The sequence below is a fragment of the Hyla sarda genome, unplaced genomic scaffold, assembly GCF_029499605.1.
Source record: "Hyla sarda isolate aHylSar1 unplaced genomic scaffold, aHylSar1.hap1 scaffold_836, whole genome shotgun sequence".
Taxonomy (NCBI): Eukaryota; Metazoa; Chordata; class Amphibia; order Anura; family Hylidae; genus Hyla; species Hyla sarda.
Genome location: NW_026610863.1, coordinates 100,710 through 118,289, shown reverse-complemented (window position 1 = coordinate 118,289; position 17,580 = coordinate 100,710). Strand labels below are relative to the sequence as shown.

General features: G+C 38.3%; 1 protein-coding gene across 1 annotated transcript in view; it reads left to right on the top strand.

Annotated features, from left to right (window-relative positions):
• LOC130347378 (carbonic anhydrase 4-like) overlaps positions 1–17,580 on the top strand; it is a gene marked incomplete at its 5' end in the record, with an annotated part of 83,676 nt that overhangs the window by 30,617 nt on the left and 35,479 nt on the right. Inside the window, 1 exon segment of the mRNA XM_056554657.1 lies at positions 15,022–15,093. Within this exon segment, the coding sequence (XP_056410632.1) occupies positions 15,036–15,093 (58 nt within the window).

Here is a 17,580-nt window from a genome sequence, read left to right as displayed (position 1 = left end):
GAGAACCTGTCCTCCCATATAATGATCAGAGAGAACCTGTCTTCCCATATAATGATCAGAGAGAACCTGTCCTCCCATATAATGATCAGAGAGAACCTGTCACCATATAATGATCAGAGAGAACCTGTCCTCCCATATAATGGTCAGAGAGAACCTGTCCTCCCATATAATGATCAGAGAGAACCTGTCCCCATATAATGATCAGAGAGAACCTGTCCTCCCATATAATGGTCAGAGAGAACCTGTCCTCCCATATAATGATCAGAGAGAACCTGTCCCCATATAATGATCAGAGAGAACCTGTCTTCCCATATAATGATCAGAGAGAACCTGTCCTCCCATATAATGGTCAGAGAGAACCTGTCCTCCCATATAATGATCAGAGAGAACCTGTCACCATATAATGATCAGCGAGAACCTGTCCTCCCATATAATGATCAGAGAGAACCGGTCCCCCCATATAATGATCAGAGAAAATCTACCCCCATATAATGATCAGAGAGAACCTGTCCCCATATAATGATCAGAGAGAACCTGTCTTCCCATATAATGATCAGAGAGAACCTGTCCCCATATAATGATCAGAGAGAACCTGTCCCCATATAATGATCAGAGAGAACCTACCCCCATATAATGATCAGAGAGAACCTGCCCCCATATAATGATCAGAGAGAACCTGTCCCCCATATAATGATCAGAGAGAACCTACCCCCATATAATGATCAGAGAGAACCTGTCCCCATATAATGATCAGAGAGAACCTGTCCTCCCATATAATGATCAGAGAGAACCTGTCCCCATATAATGATCAGAGAGAACCTGTCCCCATATAATGATCAGAGAGAACCTGTCCTCCCATATAATGATCAGAGAGAACCTGTCCACCATATAATGATCAGAGAGAACCTGCCCTCCCATATAATGATCAGAGAGAACCTGTCCCCCAAATAATGATCAGAGAGAACCTGCCCCCCCATATAATGATCAGAGAGAACCTGTCCTCCCATATAATGATCAGAGAGAACCTGTCCCCCAAATAATGATCAGAGAGAACCTGTCCCCATATAATGATCAGAGAGAACCTGTCCTCCCATATAATGATCAGAGAGAACCTGTCCCCATATAATGATCAGAGAGAACCTGTCCTCCCATATAATGATCAGAGAGAACCTGTCCACCATGTGATGATCAGAGAGAACCTGTCCCCATATAATGATCAGAGAGAACCTGCCCTCCCATATAATGATCAGAGAGAACCTGTCACCCATATAATGATCAGAGAGAACCTGTCCCCATATAATGATCAGAGAGAACCTGCCCCCATATAATGATCAGAGAGAACCTGTCACCATATAATGATCAGAGAGAACCTGTCCCCATAGAATGATCAGAGAGAACCTGTCCCCATATAATGATCAGAGAGAACCTGCCCCCCCCATATAATGATCAGAGAGAACCTGTCCCGCCATATAATGATCAGAGAGAACTTGTCCCCATATAATGATCAGAGAGAACCTGCCCCCCCATATAATGATCAGAGAGAACCTGTCCCGCCATATAATGATCAGAGAGAACTTGTCCCCATATAATGATCAGAGAGAACCTGTCCTCCCATATAATGATCAGAGAGAACCTGTCCCGCCATATAATGATCAGAGAGAACCTGTCCCCATATAATGATCAGAGAGAACCTGTCCCCCATATAATGATCAGAGAGAACCTGCCCTCCCATATAATGATCAGAGAGAACCTGTCCCCCATATAATGATCAGAGAGAACCTGTCCTCCCATATAATGATCAGAGAGAACCTACCCCCATATAATGATCAGAGAGAACCTGTCCTCCCATATAATGATCAGAGAGAACCTGTCCACCATATAATGATCAGAGAGAACCTGCCCTCCCATATAATGATCAGAGAGAACCTGTCCACCCATATAATGATCAGAGAGAACCTGTCCTCCCATATAATGATCAGAGAGAACCTGTCCCCATATAATGATCAGAGAGAACCTGTCCTCCCATATAATGATCAGAGAGAACCTGCCCTCCCATATAATGATCAGAGAGAACCTGTCACCATATAATGATCAGAGAACCTACCCCCATATAATGATCAGAGAGAACCTGTCCCCATATAATGATCAGAGAGAACCTGTCCTCCCATATAATGATCAGAGAGAACCTGTCCCCCCATATAATGATCAGAGAGAACCTGTCCCCCATATAATGATCAGAGAGAACCTGTCCCCATATAATGATCAGAGAGAACCTGTTCTCCCATATAATGATCAGAGAGAACCTGTCCTCCCATATAATGATCAGAGAGAACCTGTCCCCATATAATGATCAGAGAGAACCTGTCCTCCCATATAATGATCAGAGAGAACCTGTCCACCCATATAATGATCAGAGAGAACCTGTCCTCCCATATAATGATCAGAGAGAACCTGTCCACCATATGATGATCAGAGAGAACCTGTCCACCATATGATGATCAGAGAGAACCTGTCCCCATATAATGATCAGAGAGACCCTGCCCTCCCATATAATGATCAGAGAGAACCTGTCACCCATATAATGATCAGAGAGAACCTGTCCCCATATAATGATCAGAGAGAACCTGTCCTCCCATATAATGATCAGAGAGAACCTGTCCCCCATATAATGATCAGAGAGAACCTGCCCCCATATAATGATCAGAGAGAACCTGTCACCATATAATGATCAGAGAGAACCTGTCCCCATAGAATGATCAGAGAGAACCTGCCTGCCCCCATATAATGATCAGAGAGAACCTGCCCCCCCATATAATGATCAGAGAGAACCTGTCCCGCCATATAATGATCAGAGAGAACCTGTCCCCATATAATGATCAGAGAGAACCTGCCCCCCCATATAATGATCAGAGAGAACCTGCCCCCATAAAATGATCAGAGAGAACCTGTCCCCATATAATGATCAGAGAGAACCTGTCCTCCCATATAATGATCAGAGAGAACCTGTCCCGCCATATAATGATCAGAGAGAACCTGTCCCCATATAATGATCAGAGAGAACATGTCCTCCCATATAATGATCAGAGAGAACCTGTCCACCATATAATGATCAGAGAGAACCTGTCCCCCATATAATGATCAGAGAGAACCTGCCCTCCCATATAATGATCAGAGAGAACCTGTCCACCATATAATGATCAGAGAGAACCTGCCCTCCCATATAATGATCAGAGAGAACCTGTCCACCCATATAATGATCAGAGAGAACCTGCCCTCGCCCTCCCATATAATGATCAGAGAGAACCTGTCCCCATATAATGATCAGAGAGAACCTGTCCCCATATAATGATCAGAGAGAACCTGTCCTCCCCTATAATGATCAGAGAGAACCTGTCCTCCCATATAATGATCAGAGAGAACCTGCCCTCCCATATAATGATCATAGAGAACCTGCCCCCCCATATAATGATCAGAGAGAACCTGTCCCCATATAATGATCAGAGAGAACCTGTCCTCCCATATAAGGATCAGAGAGAACCTGTCCCCATATAATGATCAGAGAGAACCTGTCACCCATATAATGATCAGAGAGAACCCATATAATGATCAGAGAGAACCTGTCCTCCCATATAATGATCAGAGAGAACCTGTCCCGCCATATAATGATCAGAGAGAACCTGTCCTCCCATATAATGATCAGAGAGAACCTGTCCCCATATAATGATCAGAGAGAACCTGTCCCCCATATAATGATCAGAGAGAACCTGTCCCCATATAATGATCAGAGAGAACCTGTCACCCATATAATGATCAGAGAGAACCTGTCCCCCATATAATGATCAGAGAGAACCTGTCCTCCCATATAATGATCAGAGAGAACCTGTCCTCCCATATAATGATCAGAGAGAACCTGTCACCATATAATGATCAGAGAGAACCTGTCCCCGTATAATGATCAGAGAGAACCTGCCCCCCCATGTAATGATCAGAGAGAACCTGCCCCCATATAATGATCAGAGAGAACCTGTCCCCGTATAATGATCAGAGAGAACCTGCCCCCCCATGTAATGATCAGAGAGAACCTGCCCCCATATAATGATCAGAGAGAACCTGTCCCCGTATAATGATCAGAAAACCTTCCAGTTCTTCTATTGCTTCATAGAGCGGCTCCCGTCTGAGCTGTGGTACCAAAACCTGCAATAAAATCAACATCAAAGAGTGTGAAAGTCCTCAGGCTGCAAGAGCGGAATAACGGCTCAGAACTGACCGGATCCGGTGGAAACACCTTCTGGCCATGACCGCTCCACGTGTAATACACAGGAAATGTGTGCGAAGGGGAAACTCTCCCATAAGGCTCCATATACCTGCCCGGAGGTCTAAGAAAGGAAACATAGCGCCCCCTTCTATAAGATACACATATGTATATAATACTATCTAATCACATCCAATAATAGAATGCACTATTATGTGTAGTGATCTGGAGGATAGTCATGTATGTATAATAATATACTATTATGTGCAGTGATCTAGAGGATAGTCATGTATGTAGAATAATATACTATTATGTGCAGTGATCTAGAGGATAGTCATGTATGTATAATAATATACTATTATGTGCAGTGATCTAGAGGATAGTCATGTATGTAGAATAATATACTATTATGTGCAGTGATCTAGAGGATAGTCATGTATGTATAATAATATACTATTATGTGCAGTGATCTAGAGGATAGTCATGTATGTGTAATAATACACTATTATGTGCAGTGATCTAGAGGATAGTCATGTATGTATAATAATATACTATTATGTGTAGTGATCTGGAGGATAGTCATGTATGTATGATAATACACTATTATGTGTAGTGATCTAGAGGATAGTCATGTATGTATGATAATATACTATTATGTGTAGAGATCTAGAGGATAGTCATGTATATATAATGATACACTATTATGTGCAGTGATCTAGAGGATAGTCATGTATGTATAATAATACACTATTATGTGCAGTGATCTAGAGGATAGTCATGTATGTATAATAATACACTATTATGTGTAGTGATCTAGAGGATAGTCATGTATGTATAATAATACACTATTATGTGTAGTGATCTAGAGGATAGTCATGTATGTATAATAATATACTATTATGTGTAGTGATCTAGAGGATAGTCATGTATGTATAATAATATGCTATTATGTGTAGTGATCTAGAGGATAGTCATGTATGTATAATAATATACTATTATGTGTAGTGATCTATAGGATAGTCATGTATGTATAATAATATACTATTATGTGCAGTGATCTAGAGGATAGTCATGTATATATAATAATACACTATTATGTGTAGTGATCTAGAGGATAGTCATGTATGTATAATAATACACTATTATGTGTAGTGATCTAGAGGATAGTCATGTATGTATAATAATATACTATTATGTGTAGTGATCTAGAGCATAGTCATGTATGTATAATAATATACTATTATGTGCAGTGATCTAGAGGATAGTCATGTATGTATAATAATATACTATTATGTGTAGTGATCTAGAGGATAGTCATGTATATATAATAATATACTATTTTGTGTAGTGATCTGGAGGATAGTCATGTATATATAATAATATACTATTATGTGCAGTGATCTAGAGGATAGTCATGTATGTATAATAATATACTATTATGTGCAGTGATCTAGAGGATAGTCATGTATGTATAATAATATACTATTATGTGCAGTGATCTAGAGGATAGTCATGTATGTATAATAATATACTATTATGTGTAGTGATCTAGAGGATAGTTGTCACGATGCCGGCTGGCAGGAGGTGGATCCTCTGTGCCAGAGAGGGATGGCGTGGACCGTGCTAGTGGACCGGTTCTAAGTTACTACTGGTATTCACCAGAGCCCGCCGCAAAGCGGGATGGTCTTGCAGCGGCGGTAGCAACCAGGTCGTATCCACTAGCAACGGCTCAACCTCTCTGACTGCTGAAGATAGGCGCGATACAAGGAAGTAGACAGGAGCAAGGTCGGACGTAGCAGAAGGTCGGGGCAGGCAGCAAAGATCGTAGTCAATATGGCAATAGCAGGAGGTCAAGTACACAGTATGGACAAACACAGTAAACGCTTTCTCTAGGCACTAAGGCAACAAGATCCGGCAGGGGAGTGCAGGGGCAGTGATCAGATATAGTCTGGGAGCAGGTGGGAGCCAATTAAGCTAATTGGGCCAGGCACCAATCATTGGTGCACTGGCCCTTTAAGTCTCAGAGAGCTGGCGCGCGCGCGCCCTAGAGAGCGGAGCCGCGCGCGCCAGCACATGACAGCAGGGGACCGGGACGGGTAAGTGACCTGGGATGCGATTCGCGAGCGGGCGCGTCCCGCTGTGAGAATCGCATCCCCGACCGCCATGACAGTGCAGCGCTCCCGGTCAGCGGGACTGACCGGGGCGCTGCGGGGAGAGAGACGTCGTGAGCGCTCCGGGGAGGAGCGGGGACCCGGAGCGCTAGGCGTAACAGTACCCCCCCCCTTAGGTCTCCCCTTTTCTTTGTCCGGTAACTGCCTCCCCTGGGATGAGGACACCGGGAAAGAATGGATGGTTTCCTCAACGGCAGGCAGTACAGCAGGAGTGGGAATGGGGAGGGAGGGCAGAGGGCGAAGCCTGGCAGGGGGCAGTGTGACACCAGGACGGGGGCCATGAGGAGGCACTGAGGCTTGCCTGACGGGACTGGGAGGGGGGGAGAGGCACTTCCTATGGCAGGCAGAGTCCCAGTTCTTGATCTCCCCGGTGGTCCAATCAAGGGTGGGAGAATGAAGCCGGAGCCATGGCAGACCGAGGAGGACCTCAGAGGTGCAATTGGGAAGGACGAAGAACTCAATGACTTCGTGATGGGGTCCAATACACATCAGGAGGGGTTCTGTGCGGTAACGCACGGTGCAATCCAACCTGACTCCGTTTACCGCGGAAATGTAGAGCGGCTTGACGAGACGGGTCACCGGGATGCGGAATTTATTTACCAAAGAATCCAGAATAAAATTCCCAGAGGCACCAGAGTCCAAGCAGGCCACGGCTGAGAGGGAGGAGTTGGCTGAAGGAGAAATCCGCACGGGCACCGTGAGACGTGGAGAAGCAGACTTAGAACCAAGAGACGCCACACCCACGTGAGCTGGGTGCGTGCGTGCGTTTCCTAGACGTGGAGGACGAATAGGGCAATCCACCAAGAAATGCTCGGTACTGGCACAGTACAGACAAAGATTTTCTTCCCTACGGCGATTCCTCTCTTCCTGGGTCAGGCGAGACCGATCCACTTGCATGGCCTCCTCGGCGGGAGGCCCAGGCGTAGATTGCAACGGAGACTGTGGGAGAGGTGCCCAGAGATCTAAGTCTTTTTCCTGGCGGAGCTCTTGATGTCTCTCAGAAAAACGCATGTCAATGCGGGTGGCCAAATGGATAAGTTCTTGCAGGTTGGCAGGAATCTCTCGTGCGGCCAGCACATCCTTGATGCTACTGGATAGGCCTTTTTTAAAGGTCGCGCAGAGAGCCTCATTATTCCATGATAATTCGGAAGCAAGAGTACAAAATTGGATGGCGTACTCGCCCACTGAAGAATTACCCTGGACCAGGTTCAGCAGGGCAGTCTCGGCAGAAGAAGCTCGGGCTGGTTCCTCGAAGACACTCCGAACTTCAGCGAAGAAGGACTGGACTGTGGCTGTGGCAGGATCATTGCGGTCCCAGAGCGGTGTGGCCCAAGACAAGGCCTTTCCAGAAAGAAGGCTCACTACGAACGCCACCTTAGACCGTTCTGTAGGAAACAAGTCCGACAACATCTCCATATGCAGGGAACACTGAGACAAAAATCCACGGCAGAGTCTAGAGTCCCCATCAAATTTGTCCGGCAGGGACAAGCGGAGGCTAGGAGCGGCCACTCGCTGCGGAAGGGGTGCAGGAGCTGGCGGAGGAGATGGTTGCTGCTGTAGCAGAGGCAGAAGTTGCGACTGAAGTTGCTGCACCATGGTGGACACTTCCGACAGCTGGTGAGTTAGATGGGCGATCTGTCGGGATTGCTGGGCGACCACCGTGGTGAGATCAGAGATAGCTGGCAGGGGAACCTCAGCGGGATCCATGGCCGGATCTACTGTCACGATTCGGCTGGCAGGAGGTGGATCCTCTGTGCCAGAGAGGGATTGGCGTGGACCGTGCTAGTGGATCGGTTCTAAGCTGCTACTGGTTTTCACCAGAGCCCGCCGCAAAGCGGGATGGTCTTGCAGCGGCGGTAGTAACCAGGTCGTATCCACTAGCAACGGCTCAACCTCTCTGACTGCTGAAAATAGGCGCGGTACAAGGGAGTAGACAGAAGCAAGGTCGGACGTAGCAGAAGGTCGGGGCAGGCAGCAAGGATCGTAGTCAATATGGCAATAGCAGGAGGTCAAGTACACAGTATGGACAAACACAGTAACGCTTTCACTAGGCTCAAAGGCAACAAGATCCGGCAGGGGAGTGCAGGGGCAGAGATCAGATATAGTCTGGGAGCAGGTGGGAGCCAATTAAGCTAATTGGGCCAGGCACCAATCATTGGTGCACTGGCCCTTTAAGTCTCAGAGAGCTGGCGCTCGCGCGCCCTAGAGAGCGGAGCCGCGCGCGCCAGCACATGACAGCAGGGGACCGGGACGGGTAAGTGACCTGGGATGCGATTCGCGAGCGGGCGCGTCCCGCTGTGCGAATCGCATCCCCGACGGCCATGACAGTGCAGCGCTCCCGGTCAGCGGGACTGACCGGGGCGCTGCGGGGAGAGAGACGCCGTGAGCGCTCCGGGGAGGAGCGGGGACCCGGAGCGCTAGGCGTAACAATAGTCATGTATATATAATAATACACTATTATGTGTAGTGATCTAGAGGATAGTCATGTATGTATAATAATATACTATTATGTGTAGTAATCTGGAGGATAGTCATGTATGTATAATAATACACTATTATGTGTAGTGATCTAGAGGATAGTCATGTATATATAATAATATACTATTATGTGTAGTGATCTAGAGGATAGTCATGTATGTATATAATAATATACTATTATGTGCAATGATCTAGAGGATAGTCATGTATGTATAATAATATACTATTATGTGTAGTGACCTAGAGGATAGTCATGTATGTATAATAATACACTATTATGTGTAGTGATCTAGAGGATAGTCATGTATGTATAATAATACACTATTATGTGTAGTGATCTAGAGGATAGTCATGTATGTATAATAATATACTATTATGTGTAGTGACCTAGAGGATAGTCATGTATGTATAATAATACACTATTATGTGTAGTGACCTAGAAGATAGTCATGTATGTATAATAATACACTATTATGTGTAGTGATCTAGAGGATAGTCATGTATATATAATAATATACTATTATGTGTAGTGATCTAGAGGATAGTCATGTATGTATAATAATATACTATTATGTGTAGTGATCTAGAGGATAGTCATGTATGTATAATAATACACTATTATGTGTAGTGATCTAGAGGATAGTCATGTATATATAATAATATACTATTATGTGTAGTGATCTAGAGGATAGTCATGTATGTATAATAATATACTATTATGTGTAGTGATCTAGAGGATAGTCATGTATGTATAATAATACACTATTATGTGTAGTGATCTAGAGGATAGTCATGTATATATAATAATATACTATTATGTGTAGTGATCTAGAGGATAGTCATGTATGTATAATAATATACTATTATGTGTAGTGATCTGGAAGATAGTCATGTATTTATAATAATATACTATTATGTGTAGTGATCTAGAGGATAGTCATGTATGTATAATAATATAGTATTATGTGTAGTGATCTAGAAGATAGTCATGTATATATATAATAATATACTATTATGTGTAGTGATCTAGAGGATAGTCATGTATATATAATAATACACTATTATGTGTAGTGATCTAGAGGATAGTCATGTATGTATAATAATACACTATTATGTGTAGTGATCTAGAGGATAGTCATGTATGTATAATAATACACTATTATGTGTAGTGACCTAGAAGATAGTCATGTATGTATAATAATATACTATTATGTGTAGTGATCTAGAGGATAGTCATGTATGTATAATAATACACTATTATGTGTAGTGATCTAGAGGATAGTCATGTATGTATAATAATATACTATTATGTGTAGTAATCTGGAGGATAGTCATGTATATATAATAATACACTATTATGTGTAGTGATCTAGAGGATAGTCATGTATGTATAATAATACACTATTATGTGTAGTGATCTAGAGGATAGTCATGTATGTATAATAATATACTATTATGTGTAGTGACCTAGAGGATAGTCATGTATGTATAATAATACACTATTATGTGTAGTGATCTAGAGGATAGTCATGTATATATAATAATATACTATTATGTGTAGTGATCTAGAGGATAGTCATGTATGTATAATAATATACTATTATGTGTAGTGATCTAGAGGATAGTCATGTATGTATAATAATACACTATTATGTGTAGTGATCTAGAGGATAGTCATGTATATATAATAATATACTATTATGTGTAGTGATCTAGAGGATAGTCATGTATGTATAATAATATACTATTATGTGTAGTGATCTAGAAGATAGTCATGTATATATATATATATATATATATATATATATATATATAATAATATACTATTATGTGTAGTGATCTGGAAGATAGTCATGTATATATAATAATATACTATTATGTGTAGTGATCTAGAGGATAGTCATGTATGTATAATAATATAGTATTATGTGTAGTGATCTAGAAGATAGTCATGTATATATATAATAATATACTATTATGTGTAGTGATCTAGAGGATAGTCATGTATGTATAATAATATACTATTATGTGTAGTGATCTAGAGGATAGTCATGTATGTATAATAATATACTGTTATGTGTAGTGATCTAAAAGATAGTCATGTATATATATAATAATATACTATTATGTGTAGTGATCTGGAGGATAGTCATGTATATATAATAATATACTATTATGTGCAGTGATCTGGAGGATAGTCATGTATGTATAATAATATACTATTATGTGTAGTGATCTGGAGGATAGTCATGTATATATAATAATATACTATTATGTGTAGTGATCTAGAGGATAGTCATGTATGTATAATAATACACTATTATGTGTAGTGATCTAGAGGATAGTCATGTATGTATAATAATATACTATTATGTGTAGAGATCTAGAGGATAGTCATGTATATATAATAATACACTATTATGTGCAGTGATCTAGAGGATAGTCATTTATGTATAATAATATTCTATTATGTGTAGTGATCTAGAGGATAGTCATGTATATATATATAATAATATACTATTATGTGTAGTGATCTGGAGGATAGTCATGTATGTATAATAATATACTATTATGTGTAGTGATCTAGAGGATAGTCATGTATATATATAATAATATACTATTATGTGTAGTGATCTAGAGGATAGTCATGTATGTATAATAATATACTATTATGTGTAGTGATCTAGAGGATAGTCATGTATGTATAATAATATACTATTATGTGTAGTGATCTAGAGGATAGTCATGTATGTATAATAATATACTATTATGTGCAGTGATCTAGAGGATAGTCATGCATGTATAATAATATACTATTATGTGCAGTGATCTAGAGGATAGTCATGCATGTATAATAATATACTATTATGTGTAGTGATCTAGAGGATAGTCATGTATGTATAATAATATACTATTATGTGTAGTGATCTAGAGGATAGTCATGTATGTATAATAATATACTATTATGTGCAGTGATCTAGAGGATAGTCATGCATGTATAATAATATACTATTATGTGCAGTGATCTAGAGGATAGTCATGTATGTATAATAATATACTATTATGTGTAGTGATCTAGAGGATAGTCATGTATGTATAATAATATACTATTATGTGTAGTGATCGAGGATAGTCATGTATGTATAATAATATACTATTATGTGTAGTGATCTAGAGGATAGTCATGTATGTATAATAATATACTATTATGTGTAGTGATCTAGAGGATAGTCATGTATGTATAATAATATACTATTATGTGTAGTGATCTAGAGGATAGTCATGTATGTATAATAATACACTATTATGTGTAGTGATCTAGAGGATAGTCATGTATGTATAATAATATACTATTATGTGTAGTGATCTAGAGGATAGTCATGTATGTATATAATAATATACTATTATGTGCAATGATCTAGAGGATAGTCATGTATGTATGATAATACACTATTATGTGTAGTGATCTAGAGGATAGTCATGTATGTATAATAATATACTATTATGTGTAGTGATCTAGAGGATAGTCATGTATGTATAATAATATACTATTATGTGTAGTGATCTAGAGGATAGTCATGTATGTATAATAATATACTATTATGTGTAGTGATCTAGAGGATAGTCATGTATGTATAATAATATACTATTATGTGCAGTGATCTAGAGGATAGTCATGTATGTATAATAATATACTATTATGTGTAGTGATCTAGAGGATAGTCATGTATATATAATAATATACTATTATGTGTAGTGATCTGGAGGATAGTCATGTATGTATAATAATATACTATTATGTGTAGTGATCTAGAGGATAGTCATGTATGTATAATAATATACTATTATGTGTAGTGATCTAGAAGATAGTCATGTATGTATAATAATATACTATTATGTGTAGTGATCTAGAGGATAGTCATGTATGTATAATAATATACTATTATGTGTAGTGATCTAGAGGATAGTCATGTATGTATAATAATATACTATTATGTGTAGTGATCTAGAGGATAGTCATGTATGTATAATAATATACTATTATGTGTAGTGATCTAGAGGATAGTCATGTATGTATAATAATATACTATTATGTGCAGTGATCTAGAGGATAGTCATGTATGTATAATAATATACTATTATGTGTAGTGATCTAGAAGATAGTCATGTATATATATAATAATATACTATTATGTGTAGTGATCTGGAGGATAGTCATGTATGTATAATAATATACTATTATGTGTAGTGATCTAGAGGATAGTCATGTATGTATAATAATATACTATTATGTGTAGTGATCTAGAGGATAGTCATGTATGTATAATAATATACTATTATGTGTAGTGATCTAGAGGATAGTCATGTATGTATAATAATATACTATTATGTGTAGTGATCTAGAGGATAGTCATGTATGTATAATAATATACTATTATGTGCAGTGATCTAGAGGATAGTCATGTATGTATAATAATATACTATTATGTGCAGTGATCTAGAGGATAGTCATGTATGTATAATAATATACTATTATGTGTAGTGATCTAGAGGATAGTCATGTATATATATAATAATATACTATTATGTGTAGTGACCTAGAGGATAGTCATGTATGTATAATAATATACTATTATGTGCAGTGATCTAGAGGATAGTCATGTATGTATAATAATATACTATTATGTGTAGTGATCTAGAAGATAGTCATGTATGTATAATAATATACTATTATGTGCAGTGATCTAGAGGATAGTCATGTATGTATAATAATATACTATTATGTGTAGTGATCTAGAGGATAGTCATGTATGTATAATAATATACTATTATGTGTAGTGATCTAGAGGATAGTCATGTATATATAATAATATACTATTATGTGTAGTGATCTAGAAGATAGTCATGTATGTATAATAATATAGTATTATGTGCAGTGATCTAGAAGATAGTCATGTACGGTATGTATAATAATACACTATTATGTGCAGTGATCTAGAGGATAGTCATGTATATATAATAATATACTATTATGTGTAGTGATCTAGAAGATAGTCATGTATGTATAATAATACACTATTATGTGTAGTGATCTAGAAGATAGTCATGTACGGTATGTATAATAATACACTATTATGTGCAGTGATCTAGAGGATAGTCATGTATATATAATAATATACTATTATGTGTAGTGATCTAGAAGATAGTCATGTATGTATAATAATATACTATTATGTGTAGTGATCTGGAGGATAGTCATGTATATATAATAATATACTATTATGTGTAGTGATCTGGAGGATAGTCATGCATATATATAATAATATACTATTATGTGTAGTGATCTAGAAGATAGTCATGTATATATATAATAATATACTATTATGTGTAGTGATCTAGAGGATAGGCATGTATATATATAATAATATACTATTATGTGCAGTGATATAGAGGATAGTCATGTATGTATAATAATATACTATTATGTGTAGTGATCTGGAGGATAGTCATGTATATATATAATAATATACTATTATGTGTAGTGATCTGGAGGATAGTCATGTATATATATAATAATACACTATTATGTGTAGTGATCTGGAGGATAGTCATGTATATATATAATAATATACTATTATGTGTAGTGATCTGGAGGATAGTCATGTATATATATAATAATATACTATTATGTGTAGTGATCTGGAGGATAGTCATGTATATATATAATAATATACTATTATGTGTAGTGATCTGGAGGATAGTCATGTATATATATAATAATACACTATTATGTGTAGTGATCTAGAGGATAGTCATGTATGTATAATAATATACTATTATGTGTAGTGATCTGGAGGATAGTCATGTATATATATAATAATATACTATTATGTGTAGTGATCTGGAGGATAGTCATGTATATATATAATAATATACTATTATGTGTAGTGATCTGGAGGATAGTCATGTATATATATAATAATATACTATTATGTGTAGTGATCTGGAGGATAGTCATGTATATATATAATAATACACTATTATGTGTAGTGATCTAGAGGATAGTCAGTGATTTATTTTTAGTTATTTGTCACTTTTTATACTTTATTGTTCCTACAGACGCCGTTGTGAAGATGGAGCCGTGCTGGCTGGTTGTTGTGGTTCTTCTCTCCTTCTCGTCTAGTTCTGCAGGTATTTTATGGATCATTGCATTGAAGGTTGTTTCCTTTGTCTCTTTTCTGAAGCCGCTGTTCCTTTGGGATGTTTCTTAATACAACAATTCTCATTGGATCAAAGTCTCATGTACCGAATTATTCTCTACCACTAACTATATATATATATATATATATATATATATATATATATATATATATATATACTGTAATACTGTATACTGTGGGGGTAGATATATATATATATAGACTGCATACTGAGGGGATATATACATAGACTGTATACTGAGGGGATATATATATATATTGACTGTATACTGAGGGTATATATATATATATATATATATATATATATACACTGTGGGGATATATATATATATATATACACAGACTGTATACTGAGGGGATAGATATATATATATATATATATATATATAGACTGTATACTGAGGGGATATATATACTGTATACTGAGGAGATATATATACGGTATATAGACTGTATACTGAGGGGATATATCTATATATAGACTGTATACTGAGGGGATATATATACTGTATACTGAGGAGATATATATACGGTATATAGACTGTATACTGAGGGGATAGATATATATATATAGACTGTATACTGAGGGGATATATATATAGACTGTATACTGAGGAGATATATATACGGTATATAGACTGTATACTGAGGGGATATATATATATATATATATATATAGACTGTATAGTGAGGGGATTTTATATATATATATATATATATATATATATATATATATATACATACATATAGACTGTATACTGAGGCAATATATATATAGACTGTATACTGAGGGGATATAGACTGTATATTGAGGGGATATATATATATATATATATATATATATATATATAGACTGTATACTGAGGGGATATAGACTGTATACTGAGGGGATATATCTATATATAGACTGTATACTGAGGGGATATATCTATATATAGACTGTATACTGAGGGGATATATCTATATATATATATAGACTGTATACTGAGGGGATATATATATATATATATATAGACTGTATACTGAGGGGATATATATATATATATATATATATATATATATATATAGACTGTATACTGAGGGGATATATATATATATATATATATATATATATATAGACTGTATACTGAGGGGATATAGACTGTATATTGAGGGGATATGCGTTAATTTCTTAAGGTAAATTTGTTTTCCCTTACGTCCTAACAGCAGCACAAGTGGGGAATATCTGCCCCTGTGAACTGGTAGGACAGACGGAATGTTAATGAAGTCAAGCAAATAAAATAGCAATTAATGACTAATTAACCCCCACCTCCTACCTATAAGAGGGGACACTCCCCCAACAACAGTGCGTTATATAACAAGTAAAAAAGGAAAAAGATTAAACATAGGGGAGGGAAATTTGTGTGCTGCTGTTAGGACTAATGGAAAACAAATTTACGTTAAGAAATTAACGCTTCCCTTACGTCCTAACCAGCAGCACAAGTGGGGACTTCACAAGAAGTAATCCTATTGGGTAGAGAGTTCAGGCTGAATGGAATTCAGAACAGACCGCACCAGGCAGTGTCTTCCGAACCCCTGAGGTCAATCCTGTAATGACTCAAAGTGGAGTGTGAGTGCAGGAGGCTACGGAACAACTTGTTCCAAGGGAATAAGGGCCTGACAGGCCCAGCTAGTAGACACTGCTCCGGAATGAGCAGTGACAGCGGCAGGAGGAGGCTGATCCTGGAAGTAAATGACTCCTTTATAGCCTCCTTAATCCACCTACTCAGGGAAGGTTTGGAGGCCTTCATACCTTATTCCTGCCAAAGAAAAAATATTAGAAGATTCCCTGATCTTCTGAACTCCCTGGATCGCTCAATATAATTCTTCACCTCTGGGCACATCCAGGGCATGGAGGGATCCTACTCCTGGAGAGGATGGAGAAAGACATAAAACAGGTAAGTAACAACTTACTGACTATTATGTACTAGAGGCACCTTAGGTAGGAAGGTGAGTAAAGCATAATGGAACTATCTGGAAGGAATAGAGTACATGGCTCAAACGCTGAAAGGTTTTGTAGTCTTCCTAAGCGCCTGGCATTGTAGTTCTCCAATGTCAGCGCCAATAAGAAGGTCACTTTCCAAGGAATAAACCTGAACTCCACCTCTTCCAGGGGCTCAGAGGGGGCACCACTCACCCCCTTAAGCGCTGCTGAGAGATCCCACTGCGGATAAGGTCTTGAGAAACTAGGCTTGAAACATCTGGTTCCCTTAAGGAACTTCTTAATCAGGGGGTCATAAAGTAACGATCTACCGAAGGCTTCAGAAAGAGCTGAAATCTTCACCTTAAAGTGTAGAAAGGGCTGAGGCCTTATCCAGCCCGTCCTGCATAAACTGTAGAATAGCAGACAGCGGAGGGTCCTGAGGAACTCCATGATGAACACCACTGAAGAAACGTTAGCTTGACTCCATAGGCCTTG